This window comes from Hesperophylax consimilis, chromosome 1 (genome assembly GCF_061612785.1).
Source record: "Hesperophylax consimilis isolate HC1 chromosome 1, BYU_Hcon_1.0, whole genome shotgun sequence".
NCBI lineage: Eukaryota > Metazoa > Arthropoda > Insecta > Trichoptera > Limnephilidae > Hesperophylax > Hesperophylax consimilis.
This window is the reverse complement of record NC_142836.1, coordinates 35,852,271-35,877,144: the sequence shown is the minus strand read 5'-3', so window position 1 is coordinate 35,877,144 and position 24,874 is coordinate 35,852,271. Positions and strand designations below refer to the sequence as shown.

General features: G+C 34.0%; 1 protein-coding gene and 3 non-coding genes across 4 annotated transcripts in view; all 4 read left to right on the top strand.

The window, feature by feature from the left end:
• Positions 1–23,456, top strand: part of LOC149426785 (cell adhesion molecule 2-like) — a 42,684-nt gene extending 19,228 nt beyond the window's left edge. Inside the window, exons 2-6 of the mRNA XM_089638447.1 lie at positions 4,857–5,062; positions 9,927–10,062; positions 11,409–11,542; positions 18,128–18,338; positions 22,507–23,456. Coding sequence (XP_089494573.1) covers positions 4,857–5,062; positions 9,927–10,062; positions 11,409–11,542; positions 18,128–18,338; positions 22,507–22,610 — 791 coding nt within the window. The 3' untranslated portion in view covers positions 22,611–23,456. The remainder of the gene's footprint in view (positions 1–4,856; positions 5,063–9,926; positions 10,063–11,408; positions 11,543–18,127; positions 18,339–22,506) is intronic.
• On the top strand, positions 19,404–19,522 carry LOC149426788 (5S ribosomal RNA). Its single transcript, XR_016303305.1, has one exon. It is a non-coding gene; the product is annotated as a 5S ribosomal RNA (ribosomal RNA).
• LOC149426787 (5S ribosomal RNA) lies at positions 19,846–19,964 on the top strand. The gene has a single exon (XR_016303302.1). It is a non-coding gene; the product is annotated as a 5S ribosomal RNA (ribosomal RNA).
• LOC149426786 (5S ribosomal RNA) lies at positions 20,288–20,406 on the top strand. Its single transcript, XR_016303301.1, has one exon. It is a non-coding gene; the product is annotated as a 5S ribosomal RNA (ribosomal RNA).
• Positions 23,457–24,874: the final 1,418 nt, after the last annotated feature.

Here is a 24,874-nt window from a genome sequence, read left to right as displayed (position 1 = left end):
ACTAATGATAAAAAATAACTCTTCAAACCAATATCCATTACGTTGACTTTAGAAAGCCTGACAGTAAAAGCTGTGCAAATTTCATAAAGCATTACCATTTTTTAGTGATGTATGTGAAGAAATGTATAAATTTAAAGGTAATGTGAACTGTCCAGGAAAAACAAGTAAATTATGTTTTTAAATACGTTAAAACGCATTTATTAATATTTATTATAAAGTCTGAGGAAAAACTATGTTTTACAAACTCTTATTTCATGTATTTCCACAATAAATTAAGTAAAAGCTTTGAAAAGAGAAACATTGAAAAAGAAAACATCAATGAATGAAAACAAATTTACTGTTTTTTACAACAATTAACAATTATTGTTTCATCTCACTACTCGTCGAGTATTCTCCTATATTAAGCTAATTCAAAGAAATTTAAAAATTTTGCCTGTAAAAAGTATAAGAAGTTTTGAGTGTAACAAATAAGTAAATAAAAAAAAATACGAATCAAAAATAAAATTAAAATTAAAATATTTGTTTTATCTGAAACCACACGAGAGTCCCAAATGGTCCCAACCGTCTGGAGCCAGTGAGACTATGGTATCACCAATTGGGGTATGTTGTGAGGCTAGAGATAGTGGGTAAACGAAGGAGATGGGGCAGAGGAAGGTGGGGATATACCTGGCTATTCAGATCTTGTCACCAAACACGCTCAAAGCTATTTCAAGCTACGTTTCAATTCCGAATGGTGGTCTTACACCAGGATGATTCTGACAATATCTTTTACTCTGAAACGAGACGCAAATATAATATTTTTAGAGAGTAATTTTTTATTATAACACAAATTAATCGAATAATATTTACTTGCGCATGCCGGAATTAAACCCACCACCTCCAGCTTGCAAGTCGGGAGTCTGACTAACCTCTTACCTTACGACAACGGAGGCCGTGAAATTCATGAATTGTATTCGGAAAGAACTAAAACCATCAAACTAGAATTTATTATTATGATTTCAGTCAAATAAATAGATAACCCTTATATTCGATTACAATGTGTACTCATCCTTCACTTTATTGAATTCGGACAAAATCGTATTTCTCGAAAAAACTGTGATACGTTTCCGGAAAAAAAGAGACTTTCTTCCATATTGTGCTTTTTTCGGTCGTATGTCTGGATTCATCTGTCTTTAAAAGACGAAGTTCTGAGTATAAAGCCAGATACGAGCCGTTACAGTTCATCACATACTAGGAAACAACAAGAACCATAAACGTAATTGTCTTTAAAACCAAAGAACCTATTTTTCCGAACAGTATAAATCTGCTTTTCGAACGGAAAACGTAGTTTTATGTTATTGATCCATTAAAACTTCTGTAGAACTCTTATGAACAAGAGTGATACGGTGCCAATTTTAGTTCAACCATTAGATCTGATGTTATCGTTTATTGTAGTTGAAACGTTGAAGAAAAAAGTAGCGTAGCAATCGAGATCAGTTAAGTTCAGGTAATTTTCAAGTTTCTATCTGTAAGTTTTCTCCTTCAAATTAAAGTGATAATCGTTTTCACAGTTTTCTTAATGTGTTCATGTTCGAATAATGACCACCTGGGTACATGGCAAAAATCAAAATCACTGAATTTATTACTGTATCTAGAGTAGTGAAGATCTTCCAAGAAATACCGACCAATATCAAAAAAAGAAAATGTAATGAAGTGGGGAAATGTGTGTAATTAGTTGTTTTTTTTATATCATGTAATATTTTTTTGTTAATGAAAGACAAATATTCCCGGGTTACAAATAATATGACAATATTTGAAAATCTCCTACTATCACTACATTTTTTTTTTTACATGCATAAAAATATAATTACAAAAATCAAGTATTACAAAAACAAGTATTACATTATTAAAATTACTATAGTATTACAAAAAGCATTTCATTCACGGGTAAAGTTACCCCCCCATCCAATTATTCCATAAAATATTGATGATTGTACCAATGCATGATAAACCAGTTTCATTCTTTTGATATCAACTATGTTATTTAATCGTTTAAAAATGTAAGTTAAATACCTATGTTTATTTACAAGCTTTTCTACGTGATTTGTCCATTTTAGTTGGCTGTCTATAGTAATTCCTAGGTATTTAACTGTGTTCCCCGAATTCATTTCTACACAGTTAGAACACGAAACAGGGTTGCAAGTATTGTTGTGAAACCTTATATTTAGGTGAGTTAAGGGTGCCGTCCTTTTGGTATTATAAAATGGAATATAAAAAGTTTTTTCACAGTTCAGAGTTAAAAGGTTTTGGTTTAGCCATTCTTTGACAATGGATGTGCACTCATTTGCATTTTCAGAGACTTCTTTCCAAGATTTACCATCGACTGTGATTGCAGTATCATCAGCATACGAGAATAGTTTTCCCGCAATACTGATATTACGTATTATTAAGTGGATAATATTGCTTGTGTTTTGATGAAGGACTTAGCAAGCCGAAGAATTGAAATCACTACGCCTGAGTTGGACCCAAACGCCATGTCATCTCCGCCACCGACTGGTCATTGAAGATCATACTAATAAAATTAAACGAAACATGGTACAGAACAAGACAATTACAATTTGGGAGGCATTTTTGGGACGTTGGGTACCTACCACCGCTCCGGGAACTATTTATTAGAAAACCAACACCTCTGCCATAGGTCACCCCAAGTGGTTCGGTACGTTTGTTGATTTAGCAGGAGTGACAGGGTTCGTCGGGTCTGTTCAAGATGCCCCTGCCCACAAACTGCGTGAAGAGTGGAGACTGGTTTGGAGAGACCCTTCGACCTCTCTAACCTGTCCTCCTTGACTCGTGGCCTTGCGTTGCAGTGGAAGGGATATATCGTTCTTCCGTCACTCTTGAACGCTCTGATCCCTAGATTCCTACCCACCTCTTGTACCATTTTCCTTCCCAAATCTTTTTCTCAAAGATCCTCCACACAGCGTCCCCAAAGATGACATTGGCTTTGAGGGAAATTATTTTATTCAGGGCCTCTCATGTATGGGATTAATGTTAAAAAGAAGACAGAGATAATAGAAAACTGGCAATCGAACCAAGGGTCTTACCGGGACAATGCCTCTAACCACTTGGCCATTGTGACCTGATTATTTTTATGTAATTTTTTTTCTCATAATTCAATCTCAGAATCAAATAAAATTTATCATCAAATAATTTACCGACGGCTACCCTACATTGATGGTTATAACCCTTTGATATAAATTAGTCAATGGTATAACCATCAAAAGTTATTAAATAAGTTATTCCAATAAAATTAAGTTGTTTATGTAAGTTATTCGTAATATTATACAAGTCATGCCATTTGTTTATATTAAAATACATGTACATTGTAAATTGGGCTGGAGCCACATTTTATGGAAGTTTTTATTATTTGCGCATTGTAATAGATGAAATAAGTTTCTTTATTTCATCCACATTCTATAATGAAAAATAATTAATTATTAATTCAATATATATTTACGTCCTTACCCGGGTAACCAGTCAATTTATTATTGCGAATCTGGCAAAAAGTGTGTAAAATTAATGAAAATATTCTAAGTACGTCTACAATTCTACTGGAATTTCTGAGCACAGCAGAGGCAAACCCGCGTTGATGATTTACCAGGGTATCGATTCTCCAATCCAGGCCGCTCGCAATGGCCGTTAAAAGTACGTACATTGGTCGACAATATTATTCTTGAGTATCCTTGAAGATAAGGTACTTCTTCGAGAATCAAGGCTCTGGACAACGAGAGTGAAGTCAATTGGGTGGGAGGTCGGGAGTCATCATTTTAATTTTTTTGCATTTATTTCACTACTGTCATCTCGCGGATTTAATTGAAGATTTATTACAAAAAACTCCAAAGTTTTCGTTTGTTTTGCTTGTTTTGAGATTGTAGTAAAAAATAGTGCACATGTCAAATTAATAAAGGTATAAGTTTATACAAACGCATCTATTAAAATCCATGTTTTGCGGAAATCAACGGTGGCGTCTCTAGCGAGCACCTCAACGTACTCGTTAAAATTTCGATAACGACATAGGGAGACAGCTCTTTATTATGTATAGTGCTTTTTCTGTTTTTTATTGCAATTATTTCAATTTTCTAAAGACACCCAAATTTCTGCTGCTCCAAGCGCCATTTGGCTCAGAGCCGGGGCTGATTACACATGTAACTGCCATCTCCGGTTACCGCGATATAATGGTGTGGACTCGATTATCGCTGTATATCGCGGCATTATATGTTTTTTTTAGTTTTTCTGTGGATATAATAGTAAAAGTAAACTAAAAATCTATTACAAAGAGATCACACATAAATTACTTTAATAATGCGCGGTCTTGTATAATTACGCAATTAATTAAAACAACTTAATATGACTTATTGATCGGACTTTATAATAATTTGTTCTTATGTATCCCAAAAGACGGTTGAAATAAATTATGGTATACGTACACATTTAATAAATAAGAATTTCGGAACTCACTTGAATATATATTGAAATATATATAATCTAAATATACTGTGCAATAGTACTAACCATAAATATGGCAGTGCATAAAGATCTTTGGACTAAATAATTGTAACTCGTACGATATAAACAAAAAAAAAACAAATACATAAACTCGAAATTAATTTTATCTTTTCCTCTCGTGTTAGTTATGTAGTACCTTTAATCAACCTCGTTCACGATATTTCAAAATATATCATTTTCTAATATTTTCGGGGTCCTTATGTTATAGGCTCGGGTGCATTAACTTCTCTTATCGCATCTATGAGTTTACTTAATTTAATCCAATTATATAACATTTCACATATTACTAAATAATATCCCCTTTCTTTCAGAAACGATATGCCTTCAAGTGTTGGAGGTAGTGGTACCCGGATACAGGGTGCGCGGAGAGTCCGCCCCACTGGAGTGCCAGTACGAGCTGCAAGGAGACACCCTGTACTCGGTCAAGTGGTACAAAGACAACGAGGAGTTCTACAGGTTTATGCCCAAGTTCTCTCCCCCTCAGCATAGCTACAGGATAGAGGGTATAAAAGTTGATGTAAGTAAATACACATAAAATGAAATTAATAAGCTAATTTTAGTCGTAAAAAAAAACAAAAACCTTACAAAGTATAACTGAAAATTCGTGACAAATTATAATTTTATTTAATTATTGAAGACAATATTAGCGATTCTTAAACGAAAATTTAAAACAGAAAAGGATACAAAAAACTTCTAACATGATATTAATTTTCTCACCACACATTTTTCATTGGCTGCTATGTTAATGTATGATCGCAAGATTCAACTCGAACTAAATGAAATCTAGACATTGTCTTGGATAAATAAATATTTATGTTTTTATGTGCGACATCTATTGACTTTTTCTGCAAGTCTAGAATGAATTTTATGTTTGCAATAACTTAATGAGTCGACGGCCGGCATAGTCCAGTGGTAACGCATTGGACTGCCATTCCGAAGGTCGCGGGTTCGAACCCGGCGTGCGCAAATAAATTTTATTTGATTAATTTGTGTTATTTCACAATTAATTAATTAAAATAATATATAGTATATTTGCGGCACGTTCCAGAGTGGAAGATACTACCAGTATCGCCCTGGTGTAAGACCACCATTCAGAATTGAAACGTTGCTCCAAATGGCTTTAGCCGTGTTTAGTGACTAGATCTGAATAGCCAGGTACTTCCCCACCTTCCTCTTTCCCTTCCCCACTTACCTTCAGCCTCACAACATCCCCCAATTGGGGATGCCATAGTCTCACTGGCTCCAGACGGGAGCAGTTGGGACTCTTGTGAGGTATTCACTATAAAAAAAAAAAAAAATTAATAAGAAAAAAAAAAAAATGAGTAAAACCACAAATTGTAATATTTAATTATTGAAGATACTATTAGCGATTCTTAAACGAAAATTTGAAACATAAAATATAAAAAAATACGGTCATAATATCTAGAGCTTAAATGCAGGAACCTTGCCTTATATACATTATATATAACTTATTATAGGTTTCAAGCGGGTACCTTAAAAACTCAAAAATTATATTTGTACAACTCATTAAATTGATAACGCGCTAATCCTAACCGCTCATAACCAGTGAAACAAAGGTTACTCTAGGAAATATTGCTAATCTAAATAAAAGAGAATAAGATTTGGAATTGCCTTGAATTTTAGATTCAAAAACTTAGCACCGCTAAAGCAAATTCAAGCTTTATGTAAATCCGGAATAGTAATCTCTCACTAGGTCGAAACTGTGCTTGTTCTTTTAACTAATACCAAAGGATTTCATATGCAAGTCATTAGAGATTGAATCTCCATTTCCTTTCTATACTGCAATGCTTACAATTTCTATGCCCATTTTATTTGATAAATTCTCAGTGTGCCCGCATGATCACATAAAAGGTATGAAAAGAATATAAGGCCGCAAAAACGCTTAAATGGAAATTTGATATTTCTTTATTTTGCATGATTTCGAGAAAAAATCACCAAGCAAGCGCATTCCATCTACAAAATGATTGTTTTTAAATTTAGCTCTTCCATAGATCCTAAATTCTACAATAATCTTAATCGTTTTTGCCTTTTTGATTATATTTATCCTTTACAGTTTAACTGTAAATTTAATTTTCGTCTGTTACAATAGAGTTCAAGTTCAAGCATTTGGGTAATTTATTTACGTAGGTACGTAGATTTTATATATCATGCTAAGCATATTTAGTACAAGTAAAAAAACATCAACTTTTCACGACAGCAATTGCAAAATTTATAAACTGAGATTACTTCCATCGAGTGATTGAGTAACAAAAACTTATTTTTAATTGAAATGTATTTTTTGAGATCTTTCTTTTGATACAACGTGAAGATATTGTTCCAGAGATTGAAAAATGGATTTTTTGACTTATAATTTTTATATGATAAATATAAAACATTTAAGTTAAAATCTAGCTTTTTACAACACCCGTAGTTTATTTTCCATTTTATGCAACAATCTTGTATAAAACGATACACGAACAAAACAAATTAAAAAATAAGCTATTATTCTTGACGTGTAAAAGAGCAAGTTTTTAAAGTAAACACCAGTAGTGCATAAGACGAGAGAATATGAATAGGGCAATAATCCGTGTACTGTGTGAGCCTTCTGTAGCTAAACAAACTCTGTGCATCTAACAATCTGCCTGCTTCAGTCGGTGTCAAAGTTTCCTGCCATGGGAGCAAAGTGAAAATCTATGCATAGCAATGCTAACTTCTAGAATCTTTGGTGTTCTTCAACATGGTTTAAGTGGATAAGTGCATTTCATGTAGCTTTCCTGCTTTTACATTTAAGCCGGACTGTGACTACCTAGCATAAATAAATTAATTAGCAGAAAAAAAAAATTCTGTTAATTAATTTCTCATGACCTTTCTCTTTTATAAAAGCCGAAATATGTCAACTCTTAACAAAAATTCACTTTATGTAATATGTACGTTGCAAAATCATTTTCTGGATTATACTGCTTTCATGTCATGTCAGAACAAAAGGTTCTAATGGGAGAGATTTTTGCATTACAAATTGTATGCGTATAAAAAATGTTTCATGGATAAAGACAAATTATTTCCTACGATTTCTGAAAACTTCCTGAGTCTACGTAGAAGTAGAAATAATATCAAATTATTTCCTTGATGTGTACAGCGTTTTCATAAGCCCGAATTGTTAGAAACGTTAATATTAGATATATGTAGCTGTGGTGCAAAATTTCGCTAGGAATTTTAATTCTCTGCGCTATTATTGTTGTAAAGAAATCTAATTTCCGATTTTTTACTGAAATCAGTATATTTTTTTTTTATTATCAAGAATTTAATGCTCTCTGTTTGAGATTAATAAAAGGCAAAATGTCCAGTGGATGTCTAAAACAAACTTCATGAAAGTCGCTGACCAGAACGAGGGTGTGGGTGGTGCTTTGTTGGTATGATGGGTGGGGCTTTGTTGATATGGGGGAGGGTCGACTTTAACATGTTGAGTTTGTTGTTTTATTCACGTCATAATATGGACTTCAAAATCCCTATAAAATATGAATTATCTGCAGTCTTCATGTGGGCTGTAGTGTAATAAAACCAACTAAACCACAAAAAACCGTCTTATGTAATAAAATCAACACACCGACAATTCAACACACCTTTAAAAAGTGATATAAGTTCATTAGAAACGATGAAAAATAAAATTTTAAACCTAACCTAACCTACTTAACCCTGTCAATAAAGTTTTTGTTTCATCACTTTCCCTGACTTTATATAACTTTTTAAAGATGTGATGAATAATCATTTTGATGATTTATCCGGTAACCATATTCACACGGTAAAGGGTCGTTTTTACGACTCGTTCTCGAGTTTAACAGCTCGGCTGAGAAACCTTTGGCTAGCTTCTGTGTTTACTCCTTCCTCTCCTCAAAAAGACCTTCCACAAAGCATCCTTAAAGATGACATAGGCCCTGGGGGAAATTATTTTCCTCGTAGCCTCTTGTGTATAGTTATCTAAAAAAGGACCAAAAATTCAATAAAGCCAAGAAAGCAAAAGCTTTACTAATTTTAATTTAAGACCTTTTCTAAATGAAATATTTCTGTAAATGTTTATTTTAGCACTTTGTCATATTTCTATCTTCCAAACTGTTTATGTCTACGTTGGTGGTAGGTATATAAAAACTGAAGTATCAGCTACTTAAAATGTTAATTTCCACTCGCAATTGAAATCAGTTGAAAATTATAAAAATATTATATAATATCAATGGTTTCAGCCCCGACCTAGATGTTTTAAATACCTTAAGATAATAAAAACATAAATTTGTTATTGACCACTGCGATTTTATTTACATTTAACCGGTTTCATCGGGAGAATATTAAAATAAATAATTGTATATAATCTTAATGAAGGAAGGGTTCTTCCGAAACCGCTAGAGTTTAAATAAAATTAAAGTTGCCAACACACATTTATGTCTTTTTATTGTAAATTAAACGCCCCAAAGTAAATGCTTTTTACAAATACGTTAACCACTCCATCGTTTGAGGCTCATATATTGCCGGGCGTTTATATTTTATATAAGATATTAATTTGTTTTTCTATCATGCGAACAAACTTATTTTTTTGCCTGAAATATTTATTCTGGAAGCCATTAATAAAATCCTAAAAATAGCCAAAATGAATAATTCATATTTCATGCCGCTATCGTAATAATCGGTTTAGCTTTAAAAATTATTTCTTATTTTTTAATTATATAAACAAGAAAAAAATTATGTTACAGTTATCTTACAAATTCTCCGAACAAAACGAATGTATTTTCAAAATATTGAGTTCTCTCAATTTTTCTATAATTGGAGTACTGATTAGTTAAGTAAAAATGTGGTTTGCGTTTTTGACAACATTTTTCACGTTTGATTTTAAAACTTTGTTATTTAGAAATAGTAATGTTTATTTTATATGCATACACCGTAAAGATAATTGTATCTAGTTTTTAAAACAGTATTTGTTTTTACGGAAATTTGAAAATTAAAAAATACGATTATATAGCGCATTTGAAATACACAGAAACATTTCAAACTGCACAAAAGTGATGAAAGTACTGAAGGTTTAAGATAAGTTTAATTTAAACCAAAGTCTAAAACAGGTCACCATCACCATGCGTAAAAAACTCCGAATAGCGCTATTCAATTATAATATATTGTACGGAAATATTGAAAAGGCATGTTTAGATAATAAAACACATACATTTAACAGTATTTTGTTTAATGTATAAAAGCTGTAAAGTAAGTAGTAGAAGTAAAGTACATTTTAGAAAGCTCTCTCGTTAACTCTCATGAAATTAAAATGAGTAGGAACTGTGTTGCACGGGTGTAGCCAGTATTATTTGCAGTCGTCTGTTTTAATGAAATTGTATTTGTTGCAGCATCACATGTCGGACGACAAGAGAGTCATGATCAAAGGAGTTACTCTCAAGTCTTCGGGGCTTTACAAGTGCGAGGTCTCTGCAGAGGCCCCAGGATTCTCATCGGCGAGTGGTGAGGGCAGGATGGAAGTTGTTTGTGAGTTCATCATTACCTTGCTTATTATAGAGAGCTATTAAATTATCCAAAATTACATTTGTCACAAGAAATACACTGCAGATTAACTATATTGTAATTGTTGCTGTGTTGCGCTACCTCCTTCTTTAGCCAACGTTTTGGACAACATTACAGTGTCCATCATCCATTTTTTTTCTTCTTTTTCTAGATTCTTATTTATGAAGCGGTGAATCATTTAAATTTACTGATTTAAAGTGTTAATTTTATTTATAAAAATAGAACGGCATCATATGTGCCTCACAAATTTTTCCTGGCTGTTTTTTGCGTTTAGTTTTGGTGTAGCTGTCAATTATCGAAACATTGGATAAAGAAAGAGGTAGGGCAACACGTCATAATATCCTAAAAGTAAATCATTTTTTTATGATTTTGGCTGTGAAAGTCTCAAATCATATTGTTATTATGATTATCTTTGCACACATTTTTGGATAATCATTGAAGGAAGTGTTACAATATTAACGCTGCTCAAATTTGAAATGATTAAGAAGCCTTTCAAAAATTCAGGAACGTACGCTTTCATTGCTAGTCAGTTCTACCAACTCCGGGTAAAATCAAAAGTTAATCATTAATTAGTAACTTATCACAAATCGAAAATTATATTAAAGTACAGCGTGCACAGCTTTCCCAAGAATGTATATGAATCTAAGTATGTTTTTATAAATACGTCTGCTTAAAGAATGCCAAAGATTCTCTTTTATCAGTAAATTGAAATTTAGTGTATAGTTTTTTATTCTCATTTGCTTTATTTTTAAAAATTTAAATGCAAAAGCTACGGTACGCTACTGCTATATAATATCAAAGTATTTATAATATATTGGGTCCTGGGGTAAAGTGGGCTTACTTCGGAGTTGATTCTACACGATATTACAAGTAAAAAGATTAACAACTTTTTTAGAAACTCCATTATTCTAAGATAGTTTTTAGGTAAAAAAAGTTGTTTGTATAGGAAAATAAATATTTTTGTATCGTAAAATAAACTTAAGAATTTCTCAAAATTTTTTTGTCTTTTTTTACTTCTACCATCATGTCAAATCACCTTCCGAAGTTTGCGCACTTTACTCCCGAACATCCTGTATAAACAAATTCAGAAATTTCTTCCTTCCACCTGTCTCGATTGTATTTATCTTTTCAAGACAAAAAAACTCAAAAACGCACAACATCACCAACTTTTTTATGATACGGTGAACACAACGCAATAAAATCCTTAATAAACAAAATAAAACAAGCTACTTCACTAAAATCTGATTGACTATTGCGATGAGAGATAAGCTGTTATTGGGTGAGATAGCTACAACATTTGTATGTTTCAGATCTGCCTAAGGACGGTCCCTTTATCACGGGGACTGATAAGGAATACCAAGTGGGTGAGACCCTCTATTTGAATTGCACATCGGGAAAATCATTCCCAGCTTCCGTACTCCATTGGTACGTTAACGACGAAAAGGTTTGTACCGTTTTTAAATTTATCCTCTCCAATAGTATTGTGATATTTCCTATTTTATTAATAAAAAGGTTCGAATGTTGGGCTTCAACAATATCCCGTACCTACCTACATATTGGGGAAACTGGGTTATTGTCGCAGATGGGGCCCACTTTATCGGCAAATATTCTTCGAAACCTATGGTTGGTTATATATGCTTAACCATACGTTGCGGTTGAACCGGGATTGTCCCGGTTTTAAGGTGCGCGTACACCCTAAGACCTGAGACCCCGACCCGTTTGTCATTTTGACCCGGTTGGTAATTTCGTAGACATCCATCATCATCATCGTTTCATCAATTGATATTCTGATCTTTGTACAGTACTATAAGAAAAAAATCATCAATCATAATGTCAAGGTAATTTATTTGTGCATAGATTGAAAGTCGGATTATGAAGAAGGTATATTTTATCTTTACCAGATATTTTCAATTCTTTTCGATAATTTCAAGAATCGGTGTCCTCCGTGGTCGAAGGGTAAAGCTCTCGACTTACAAGCTGAAGAGCGCGGGTTCAAATTCCAGCGTGCGCCAGTAAATTATATTTGATTAATTTGTGTTATTTCACAAATTACTCATTTAAATTAATAAAGTATATTTGCGGCACTTTCCAGAGTGCGAGAAACTCTCAGTATCGCCCTGGTGTAAAACCACCATTCAGATTTATAACGTTGCTTGAAATAGCGTTGGACGTATTTGGTGGCGATGTCTGAAGAGGCACATACTTTCCAATCTTTTTCTTCCCCATCTTCTTCCCCTCTACCTTCAGCCTTACAACATACCCCAAAAATATTTAAAAATCAAAGAAAAGTTGACCATCGTTGTGTAATTTAGTGCGATCTTGGATTTAGATTATTTTTTTACGTTACTATAAATACTATCTTTCGATTTGTTTATTGAACGCAAACATATGTCGAATGGTAACGCATATTTGTCCAGACGGTCCACACACAAGACCATCTGAAACAATGACAAAAGAAGGGAACTCTCAGCAAAATCAACCAAAATACTTAGTTTTTTATTGTTACGTAGGCACGTGATTTAGTTGGTCCGTGAAAAACGCAAACGCTCGATATGAAAAAATGGGTTATATTTGGGCTAATACAATTTTATTTTTTTAATAATTTTATTTTTTACATTAACCCACATAGGAATCGTAACGTAGGAACACAGGTGTCCCTGAGGAAAAAAATTCCGTCAAGGCGTATGTCATATTTAAGGATGCTGCGTGGATGGTCCTTATGGAAAGGAAGGAGTGGAAGTTCTAGGAAGGTAAAATGTATGAGGGTTGTGTAGGAAACTAGGTGCGTCTAGGAGCGACCGGCATATGAATATATCCCTCCCACTGTCACGCAAGACGATGGGTCGAGAGACCAATTGGAGAAGTAGAGTCTCCCCAAAGCAGCCTCTCCCGATCTGGCACGCCACGCAGCTGGTGGGCCCGCATCATGAAACACCCCACACGATGAACTTGGCAAACGTAACGAACCACTTGAGGTGGCCTATGGGAGATGTTGGTTACCGAATAAATGGTTCCCGATTCGGCGATATCCAAACCCGCTTCCCAAATTGTGATTACAAAGCCATTTAATAAATAAATAATGACAGTTTTTTAAAGCGTCCGAATTAAAATCCAATCAGAATTTATAATGTAAGGCTTTAAACGTAAATGTTACATATTCGTTTACTTCATTGCATTCGAAAATTATTCAAATTTATGGGTCTGTGGTATGAAATTTTGGAACTGAATATTTCAATTCTTGATTAATTACTCCATTTGTTTCTATGCGGTGTGTAGTATTCCGGTACCAATCCGTTTATTTGAATGACCAAAGATTAATAGCTTCTATTTCATTAACTTCTTCGACATTATCTTTCTGTAAGAACTATGATTTATCTATAATAGATCATTTCAGAGTGTTTTTTCTGTGTTGTCTATCTTTTTATATTATTCACTCGAAAAAACTTTTTTTTTCAATTTAGAGATACTTAAAGTAATGAATACTTATTTTTATGGAGTAAACAATACCTAATTATTGAGTAAAACCTCAAATTGTAATATTCAATTATTGAAGACAATATTAACCTCTCTCAAATCAAAAATTTGAAACAGAAAAGAATGAAAAAGATTCGGTAGCAACTGGGAATATGCACTATTTAATATACAATTTAAATATGTGTTAAGGAAATTAAGACAATTTCCTCAGTTCGTAGTCGAAGTGTGATACAGTTAAAAATAACGAACGTTGATACAGTCGAATTAGTTCAGTGGTCAAGCAGTGCCCCGGCAAGCAGAGGACGTGGGTTCATTTTTCAGATTTGACCGAATCTTTTACTATCTTTTTTGTTTCACATTTTTCTTTTGAAAATTGTTAACATTGTCTTCAATACTAATTAATACTTTATGAAAATGTTAATTTTTTCAGATCGTATTATTTTGGCCAAAGACAACTCAAATAATCATTTTATAATATTCTACGTGAACTCCTAATGAGTCATTCAACCATAATGTTCTTTTATTTATTATAAATATACCATCCATAAGACGTATAGGATAGTGTGGAAGTAGTTTATAAATGTTCTTTGTGTTAACTTAAGCGACCTGGTTTCACCGCAACACAAACACCGAAAGGACGCAACTATAGATCTCTTCTTTTTTGGAGAACCTTTTTTTGTGTGAATACTTCGGAGGTTTTCTAAAAAATATTGTTTTCCACTTTTAAACAAAATTTAACACTATGTTACTAAATAGATTTTGGTTTTCTGTTCGCAACATCGGTTTGAGGATAAAATAATTTAAATAATTTTTTTACTTGTAAATATTATCGATAAGCTTTAAAACCAAATACGTGGTGGTAATAATATTTGTTATCAAAATATTTTTGTAATCAAAAATATTAAAATCGTTTTCATGAAAAAGAACGTAAAATGTTCATGCGTAATTTTGTGTATAATATATATAATATATTTTACTAGATTATATTATAACATAGAGAGCGGACGTGTTTTAACCGCTCTGGTTTGTTTAATCCTTTCAGAAGGTTTCCCTTGTTAAGAGATCGCTGAAAAATGTTCAGCATCCGTGTTTTATATAGTGCTTGTCTTCTTATTTCACGAAATGCGCGTAACTTCAACCGTTTAGCCGGAATTTGCAATTATTATAGCATTTTAAACCGATTAAATTTTGAAAGTGAAGCTAGAATAAAGATTCTCAATGCAGTCGAAGATTTTATACCTGACTCAAGTGTCAAGTGGTGTCGGGATTTACGGGACCTTTTCAACCGAGGATGTCTGCCTGGAGGACAGATAAGCCATATTTTGTTTAAAGTTTTCGTTTTTGTTTTTATTTTCTGTTTTTGTTTATGTATTTTGTTACAGATGACACACATAAACTTCACTTTGACTTTGGTTCAAGATTTTGCTTATGATAGCCTGCGATAAGCGAGCCCTAAGGGTCTGAGACAGAGGTGTGAAATCGTCGGATCACGACAATAGAAAGAATTTTTTTTTTTTTTTTTTGCTGGATTTTATTTAGGTATTGGAGCCAGGAAGGAGTCTGAAAGGGTCGAGAAGATGCACTAGGTAGCATGAAAGGCTGGGAGGTGACTGGAGAGACTAAGGTAGACTAGGATGAGGTGATTTTGCACAGCGGTGCTGCCAAGGTCTGTTATCTATGTGAGGATGTTGTGTCGGCGCTCTTTATTGGCAGCAGACACATGTCAGCGCTATATTAGCGGCGGACACATGCCTGAACGGATGACGAGCCTCGTGCTGGCACAGTTGGTGGACGGGGTAGTCTCTCTCCCTGCAGCAGCTGGTACAGTTCCTTTGCTACCTAGGACTCTTGCAGCAGAGTCTCCATCTTCTGTCTTCGTTGAGCGTCACAGCGGTGCTGCCAAGGTTTGTTGTCTATGTGAGGATGTTGTGTCATCGCTCTTTATTGGCAGCAGACACATGTCAGCGCTATATTGGCGGCAGACACATGCCTGAACGGATGACGAACCTCGTGCTGGCACAGTTGGTCTAAATAACAAATGTAGATCCTAGGAAATAAATTGTACAGCGCCCTTGAGGTGATTTTTCACAAAAACGGCGCTCTACAAATTATCCAATTATTATTATTATTATTATAACGTGGTAAGAGGAACGGCTGCGCGTCCTTTTTCATGCAAAGCTTTTTTTTGGATTTGAGACGAAAATACTTGACCAAACTGAAAAAAAAAATGTTTGAATTGTATGATAAATATCTAAAATGGATATATGCTGTTTATTTATTTATTTGTGTTTTAAAATATATGCGAAATTATGAAAAACAAAGTGATGGTAGGCGTTAAAAGTTCCAAGTCAGGAGGCGGAATCCCGTTCTTTATCCTTTGCAAAGGTAAGGTTAAGCTTAGGTTAAGCTTAATGACCTTAAAGGTTAAGCTTAATGACCTTCAAAGCATTGCAAGGAATGGCGCCAGCATATATATCGGAACTATGTATCCGACAAAACTTAAGCAATAGACAGCTTACTCTAAGGTCAGCAGATCTAGATATTAGTAATCGTCTAATCGAACTTTCTAGGTCAAATCGAGCTGTTTACTATGATCGTTCTTTTAGTGTAACAGGCCCTCTCATCTGGAATAGACTTCCCTCAGCTCTTACTAATCTCCAGAATTTGGCTGAATTTAAACGAGCTTTAAAAACAAAATTATTTGAAAAATCTTACCATTTATAAATTTTAACTTCTTTTCAATATTTATAATAAGCCATATTCTAAAACTTCCGGTAATTGTTTGGTTTCGGTTGTCTCCTTATTGTACCTTTTTAGTGTCTGCTCAGAAAATTCTCATTTCTGAGCAAAAACTGCCTCCTGTTTTATGTTATGTTTTAGTTTTAATATTCGTGTTTTGTCCTGTCCTACTGTTATTGTTATTCTAAGTTTTGTCATCACTTTGTATAAACAGTGTATTTAGTGTTATAATATTAGATCTGTATTGGGTAAGGCACACTGTAGGAATAATTTTAAGAACTATTAACACTGAATTACCATTTTTTTAAAGTTTGTTATACGAGTAGTTAAGCGCACTTGAAGTGAAATGACACTAAACTGCTCTATATAAATTCCATGTTATTATTATTATTATAAAGAAAGGGAATCCGCCTCCTGGTTAATACGATATACACTTACGTAGATCAAGTGGTAAGACTATTAGAAGGAGATACATGTGAAGAGGATGAAGAAAAATGATTCATCACAATACCTATGCTGTCTACGTTTATGGAACGAAAGGCCAAGTAACAACCCTTGAACATTAATGTGACTGGGCTACAGTCAAAATAATAAAGTGAAATATAGGACCAATTAACATATGGTTGATTCAAGTGCTTTCAGTAGCTACAAGCTACTGATATTGATACGTGTATCATATTAGGTGTTAGGCTCAATAAATACAAGGAAAACAGGAAAGTAGGTGTAACTAACCCGCAAATCGTGCATTCCTTAGCAGGTGGACGAAGGGGTAACTAACGAATGAACGAACTATTTTTTTTCCACAGATTTTTGTTTGTCCAAGATCTTTACTAGTGATGGACAGTTTTTTACAAAATTATGTGGCAATCAAATCAATCTAACCTACTCTGGAATTTTTCTGAGATCCGTCACGAAAAACTCTTTGGAACACTTTGAATACAAAAAGAATATACTTTTTAGTCTATCCACTCACGGAGCAACTGAAACTAAACTGAAACTAGTTGGCAACTGCCAGTTACAAACTGACTGTCGAACTTCCCTCACGGCGCAACTCAACTTTACCATTTCACAAATTATCTAAGCTTGTTTAACCATAGAATGAAGAAGAACACTTAAGCGTTCATCTGTCAATATCATATTGTGTTAAAAATGTCTGCAGAATCAAGCGAAGGCAGAATCCTCTAAAAAGAAGATTTTGGGTTCACAGTTTAACCCCTTGAACATATTTAATGTTTTCCTACTCGGATTTTTCGTAATCTGACAGCTTTTAAAGCTTGAAAAAAAAGAAAATTTCTTGAAAACTGACATATCTATGGGCAATTGAAATACGCAGGCGATTTGCGAGTGACTGGTTTCGTCGGCGTTTAAAACCGGTTGCGCTGTGTGCGGACCGCCATTGAAATACATAGGTTAGCAACTTGAGTTGCCAATTGGTATTTTTTTCAGTTGCCCCGTGAGCGGGTGGACTTCTGCTAAATATCAACAAAATTACACATTTTCTTTTGATATTTTGCGAAAAATATAATTTTTTTTTTTTATTTGTTTCACGCACTTTTTGTGAATATATCAGAGTAATGAGAAATTTCCAGAGAGAGTTTTGCAAGTCGACGACTCAAATAATCAAGATGGAATGCATAAGGAACCCTTTCACAAATGTCTCCCAATTTGCTAAACCAGTGCCGACAAGAAAGCACGTTACGCCACTGGTGTTACTCATGTACACGCGAGCGCACACACCAATTCTAATACACCCCATAAAATATGCATTATTATGACATGTCATGTAAATTAATTCATCAAACCTTATTCAATACAGATAACAGAGCCCAGGTCACTGATACAGTTCGAGGCGTCTCACCATCAGCATGGGCTGGAGAGCACGACGCTAGGGCTCGCGCTGACCATGCGCGAACAGCACGTGCCCGGCGGGGTGCGCGCTCGCTGCGTGGCAAGCGCGCCGTGGCCCTCGCACGCGGATCTTCCGGGAGCCGCACCGCTCACGGATAACAGGGAGGCTCTCGTGCTAGGTAATTAAATCCCGAAACATTATGCATAGAACGCCATTAATATTTTTTAACCATGAAAATCTTTTTTGGTGCTACTACTTTTTCTAATGACAAATTTATATTCTTGCGACTCATTGAAGCCGTAAAACGGTACATATTCGATTAAAATATCAAGAAAAATAAGTTAAATCCAATTTTTAAATAAAACAAAGATTTTTTCAAAAATCAATTTTCTACTGTTTTAGCGGAACTTGTTTTCTTTGCTATAATCTTTGAGAATGCACAGCTATGCAAAATTAATGAATGACATCTCTTGCTTTACAAAAGGTTCTTGTTTATTTATTTACTGTTATCGACTTACTTGTATTACAAAATTCCTTTTAAGAGTTCCCTATGATGACATAATATTATACGAGTTATAGAAATATTACTGTCTTGTAATGTAAATACATCTATGTCCTTTCAGCCCAGACGCTAACGTATCATCCTTAAGATTGTAGGAGGTATAAAAATAAATCTTAGCCTTCAAAAAAAAATGGGTGTGTCAAGCCTACGCAAGACAGAAGTGAAACTTCTAGTATTCTTCTCTCTCTCTCTTTTCATTTCATTCTCTCTTTTTTTCTGTCTATTGACATATTTATAAGTAGCATGTGATAAAAAAAATTAAAAGTTATAAAAAAAGAAAAAAAAAATTAGTTAGAGCGGGGATCGAACCTCGGTTCTTCACGACCACAGTCGTGCGCTCTGCCTGTAGACAGCGAAGATGAGTTAGGAGAGTGAGTTAAACTAGGTATATAATATTAGCTAGGCTCCTATAGCGAAATGATCCCGTTTTTTCGTCACGGTCATGAGTCGGTTTTACTCCGGTCCTCGAAATTGCATGACGCGCGTAAAGAAGTTTCACTTCAAAAAATTCCTGCAAAGTTATGGATGTAATTACGATCTTTTTCAAGCGCGTATGTAATGATTATTTTTATCAACGTCGCATACACCTTGCTAATGTTTTCAGTATTATTAGGGCTTTTTTATACTAATTTTCATATATTTATTGGCAGGTAGAGTAGAAATTAATATTGTTTAGCGTTTGCCAACGACCATACCATGTTGAACACACCGGTTCTCGTCCGATCACCGAAGTTAAGCAACATTGGGCGCGGTCAGTACTTGGATGGGTGACCGCTTGGGAACACCGCGTGCCGTTGGCCCATTTTTTATGGTAATTTCATGTTTTTTTTAATTTTTTTATCGTTACTATCATTAATAATATCATAAAATTCTTTAACTTTTCAAGTATGCTACAGGCCTAAAATATTACTTAGTGGATTGATATTATGGTCAACCATTGAAAAAAAAAATTCCTGCAAAGTTATGGATGTAATTACGATCTTTTTCAAGCGCGTATGTAATGATTATTTTTATCAACGTCGCACACACCTTGCTAATGTTTTCAGTATTATTAGGGCTTTTTTATACTAATTTTCATATATTTATTGGCAGGTAGAATAGAAATTAATATTGTTTAGCGTTTGCCAACGACCATACCATGTTGAACACACCGGTTCTCGTCCGATCACCGAAGTTAAGCAACATTGGGCGCGGTCAGTACTTGGATGGGTGACCGCTTGGGAACACCGCGTGCCGTTGGCCCATTTTTTATGGTAATTTCATGTTTTTTTTTATTTTTTTATCGTTACTATCATTAATAATATCATAAAATTCTTTAACTTTTCAAGTATGCTACAGGCCTAAAATATTACTTAGTGGATTGATATTATGGTCAACCATTGAAAAAAAAAATTCCTGCAAAGTTATGGATATAATTACGATCTTTTTCAAGCGCGTATGTAATGATTATTTTTATCAACGTCGCACACACCTTGCTAATGTTTTCAGTATTATTAGGGCTTTTTTATACTAATTTTCATATATTTATTGGCAGGTAGAATAGAAATTAATATTGTTTAGCGTTTGCCAACGACCATACCATGTTGAACACACCGGTTCTCGTCCGATCACCGAAGTTAAGCAACATTGGGCGCGGTCAGTACTTGGATGGGTGACCGCTTGGGAACACCGCGTGCCGTTGGCCCATTTTTTATGGTAATTTTATGTTTTTTTTTATTTTTTTATCGTTAACATCATAAAAATTTTTATATCATTCTTTAACTTTTCAAGTATGCTACAGGCCTAAAATATTACTTAGTGGATTGATATTATGGTCAACCATTGAAAAAAAAAAGGCGTTAAAAACAAAAAAATAATGTGCGATGGCCGAGAATCGAACTCGGATCAACTGCTTGGAAAGCAACTACGCTGACCATTACACCACCAACGCCAGTTGTCGAGATGAGCTAAGAAGCATTTATATTTTACTTCAAAACTTTGACTAGATCAAATGAACTTTAATCGGTCCCGCATTTTCGTTTCGGTCATGAGTTGGTTTTACTCCGGTCCTCGAAATTGCATGACGCGGGTAAAGAAGTTTCACTTCAATAATAATGAACTTTAATTGTTTTTATAAACCTTAGTAATATTATGAATCTACATATTAAAGTAAAATAATTGTAGTGGGTAATCAATATTCCACTTCGATGGTGTCGACAGGAAGTAAAACCATTTACAACGAATACATTTAGTTATCATACAATAAATATCGGTCTTAATTTTTTCTCATCTTTGAAAATGCTGTATGCACAGAGAAAATTTAGTATTGCTAATTTCTTCAAATTATTGGCAATCTTATGATAAACTTTTAGCGAATTTCGAATATATTATCACGATATCAAAACACGTGTTCCGAAATTCTTTATTAATTAGCAATACTCATTTTTCTCCGTCTGGAGGTTATTTTTTAGGAAAAAACGAGAGGAAAAGGTATTAGCAGTGGTTACGAATCTGGGGATTATTGTGTCCAGGACTGACGGACGTATTGACCCAACACTCCCGCTGTGATACAAGGCGATAGGTCGCGATAGTCTAGCTAGAGAGGTCAAAGAGTCTTCCTCAACCGGTCTCTCCCGATCCGGCCCGCCATGCAAGTAGTCATGCGTGCAAGTAAGCGCATCCACCACCAAGACCTAAACAAACCGTTTTTTCCTTGAACCTGGGCACCCCTCCTCAGCGTCACCAAATGTAGTGAACCACATGGGGTGACTCATGGTAGAGGTGTTGGTTATCGAATAAGTGGTTCCCAGAGCGACGATACCCATAACCGCTACCCAAATTGTTTGTCAATTTCTCCTAAATATTAGCCACATAAGGTTCATTTGTCCCCAGTTGATTAATAGCTAGTATCAAAAACTTTGGACCTATTGAATAGGTACAAACATGCCTACTCTATTAACAATTTCATATATTCATCTTAATTACTGTAGAAGAAGAATTAACACAGCCATTATTAAACGCAGTACGACAAGGTTAATGGTTAAAAAGTCTGACAAGGCTTAAAACAAGAACAAAGTGAATATAAAGTTTGTGTTGCGAGCTGATTAATTTAAAAGATTAATATTTTTAGAACGTTGTTTAACGTTTATAAAATAAGTTTTGTACTAAAGTTGTTGCCGGACTGGAAGTACCAACGTCAAGGAAACGTCAGAAAAGACTTAGAAGAAAATTCTCCAGAGTGTGAATTTTATTAATTTGGTAATTTGAAACAAAATTCATCAAGGTATCATTTTTCAGTTGTCGTTGTTTTTATGTTGTTAATTGCAATCATTATCCACGAGTATGTTCAGATAATATTATCATTAACTCAATACAATCCACTACAAGCCATGCCATGTTTTACAAAAACTTTATCACAAAACAAATTAATTTTACTTCAAATATAAGTTCTTGCAGAGTATTCAGGGCAACGATGCGTTGAATGGTGTTATTTTATCATAAATATATCTTTTTGTTCTGTCAAATACCTACTCGTGTTTCAAAATTATAATTTAAGCAGTTATCATTTATTGACCTATAGGGCACATCTCCCTGTAATATTTTTTTAATATTCTTCAAACATAACTTAACCTGTTTTGCACCATCATGATTTTTTACCCAAAAGCACGAATAAACTTGTTTTATGGGCATTTTCGCCATCAACAACGTACCGAAACGTAACGAAATGACGGTATGAAATGTTTCATATCCTACCGGGTCGCATTATTTTTGTTTATTTTTAATTGTAATGTTTTTTGTCCCACAGTGAAGAGCGCCGCTTCTGTCGTCAGCAAACATTTAATTATTTGGATTGCGCCATTTCTTCTAGTCACGCACACTCTCGTTAACGGCTACCACCGACACACGTGACTCGCTTTAGCTGAACATTCAAATCTGGCTGTGGTTTTATTCATTTTATCGTGATTTTTTTCACCATCCTTTTGCAATTCGCTAATCCTTTGTAGCGTGTGTTGGCTTCGTAGGTACTTATGATTCACATTCATGAAATTTTAAATTACTTATGTCGCCATTATTTGATAGAACATCGCTTTGTGTCTGCATTTCCAATACAATACAAAACTTGAGAAAAAAACGTTTTAAAAATGCAATGAATATTCGTGTCAGCATATTTTTGTGAATGTTTAAATTACATACTTTCAATACGCTGGTAATTCTGTTGTAATTTTTTCTCATAACTATATAACATAAACTCAAGTAATAGAAAAAGGTTACAAAGTAGATCTCAGCAGCATGGCCATAATTACTTGTACATAATCCCGTAAAAACTTATCTATTTATGAAGCATTCTTACAATTCTCGTATTATATATAAAGTTTCTTTGATTCCGTAAGAATCTGAACTGCAAATTCACTTAACCTATTATTTTTTGTTTGTTTTGTTAATGCAATCACACAGAAAATTAATTATATTATTAACTCTATTTTGACAGTTATGTTAAACCTTATAATTATTTATGAATCTTTATTGTACCTACCAGTAAAATTGGAATTAGTACCGACATAGATTGTCGAGTATACATTTTTAGAAATTACTTTCATACATTTTTATAACTTTATTTATTAATTTAGCTTGCTTATATGAATCCCTTATATAGATCTCATCTTGTTCGAAAATAGTTTCATATCATGTTATAAATATAATGTATTTTTCAATACTAAAATTGAAAAAATTAGTATATTTAAATAGACAGTTATTATTTATTAAACCTTTGTACCTTGGCAATCTCTTTGAATGTAAGACGTAAATTTTAAAAGTACTGTACAGAATAATGTTCAATGGAAACTAGTGCGGTTCACCTAATTAAAATTACTGTAAAATAATTATAGCATTAAAGTAGATAATATGTTATGTATACCTAACGTCGAACGTAAAATAAACTCTCATTTACTATTTAATTGTGTTTTATTTTTGGTAAACATAATTTTCTTATGATAAATCTAAGAAAGAAGAAAAATGGTATAAGACTTTCAACGGCGTAGAAGCTTTTGGATCAATGCATAAGTTGAGGTTTTTTTTCAGATGTGGAAAAAAAAAATCTTTTTAGGGAAAGGAAGGAGAGAAACTCCTGGGAAGGAAAAAAAGGGTATGAGGGGTGGGTAGAAATCTGGGGTCAATGGGTCCAGGAGTGACGGACCTGTGAACTCATCTCAGTGCAGTTCAAGGTGATGGGTCGAGGGGGAGTGGGGCTGGAGAAGTCAAAAGGTCTCCAGCAACTAGTCTCTCTCGATCCGACCCGCCACGCAGTAGGTACAGATAAACCTTACTCCATGAAACCGGCACCCCTGCTAAGTCACCAAAGGTAGCAAACCACTTTAAGTGACCGATGACAGGAGTGGTGGTTATTCAATAAATGGTTCCCCGGGGGCGGTACCCATACCCGCCTCCAATATTAAAAATCTGAATTTAGCTTCACTTTCCGCGTAAGACACTCGCCTACTGACCTTAATGGGTAAACAACTGAACAATTGCAATATCTCCATTGATCAAGCATCATTAAGCACAATATTAGATATATTAACCAGCAGTGGCAGCATGTTCATGAAAGTTTACGACTGCAGAGCGTGAAACACAAAAACGAACCCCGGCGGTGCCCAGGCTTATTTCGAAATCAAAATTAAATAGTGACCTTCCTCTTGTTTTGAGGGTCAAGTGTGCAAATTTCAATCAACCATGGAATTAAACTGTAGATTTTTATACGAATCAAATCAACTTGTCAACTTGTAATAGATATTATATTGTTTTTACCTACCTATATAGCAAAAGTTTTTAAAATAAGCATTTTATGAGAATCGTGTAGATATAGGAACATATAATAATAATTAAAGTAGGTATGTAACTATCTATCCATGATTCAAATTGTCAATTAATACAATTTACTAAATACAATTTCAATAATAAATTATTGTATAAAATGTATTTTTGCCAAAAATAATGTAGATCTGTGTTTCGGATCACAGCTATTTGGTTTGCTCATCACGTACTTAAAACTCGTCTAGAGTTTACAGAACATGCTCGGAATTCCCATTGTCCTGATTATTATAATTAATAGTTCAAATTGTTAGCGCCGACATAAATAAATACATTACAGCAGAAAGAGCAACAAAAGAATATTT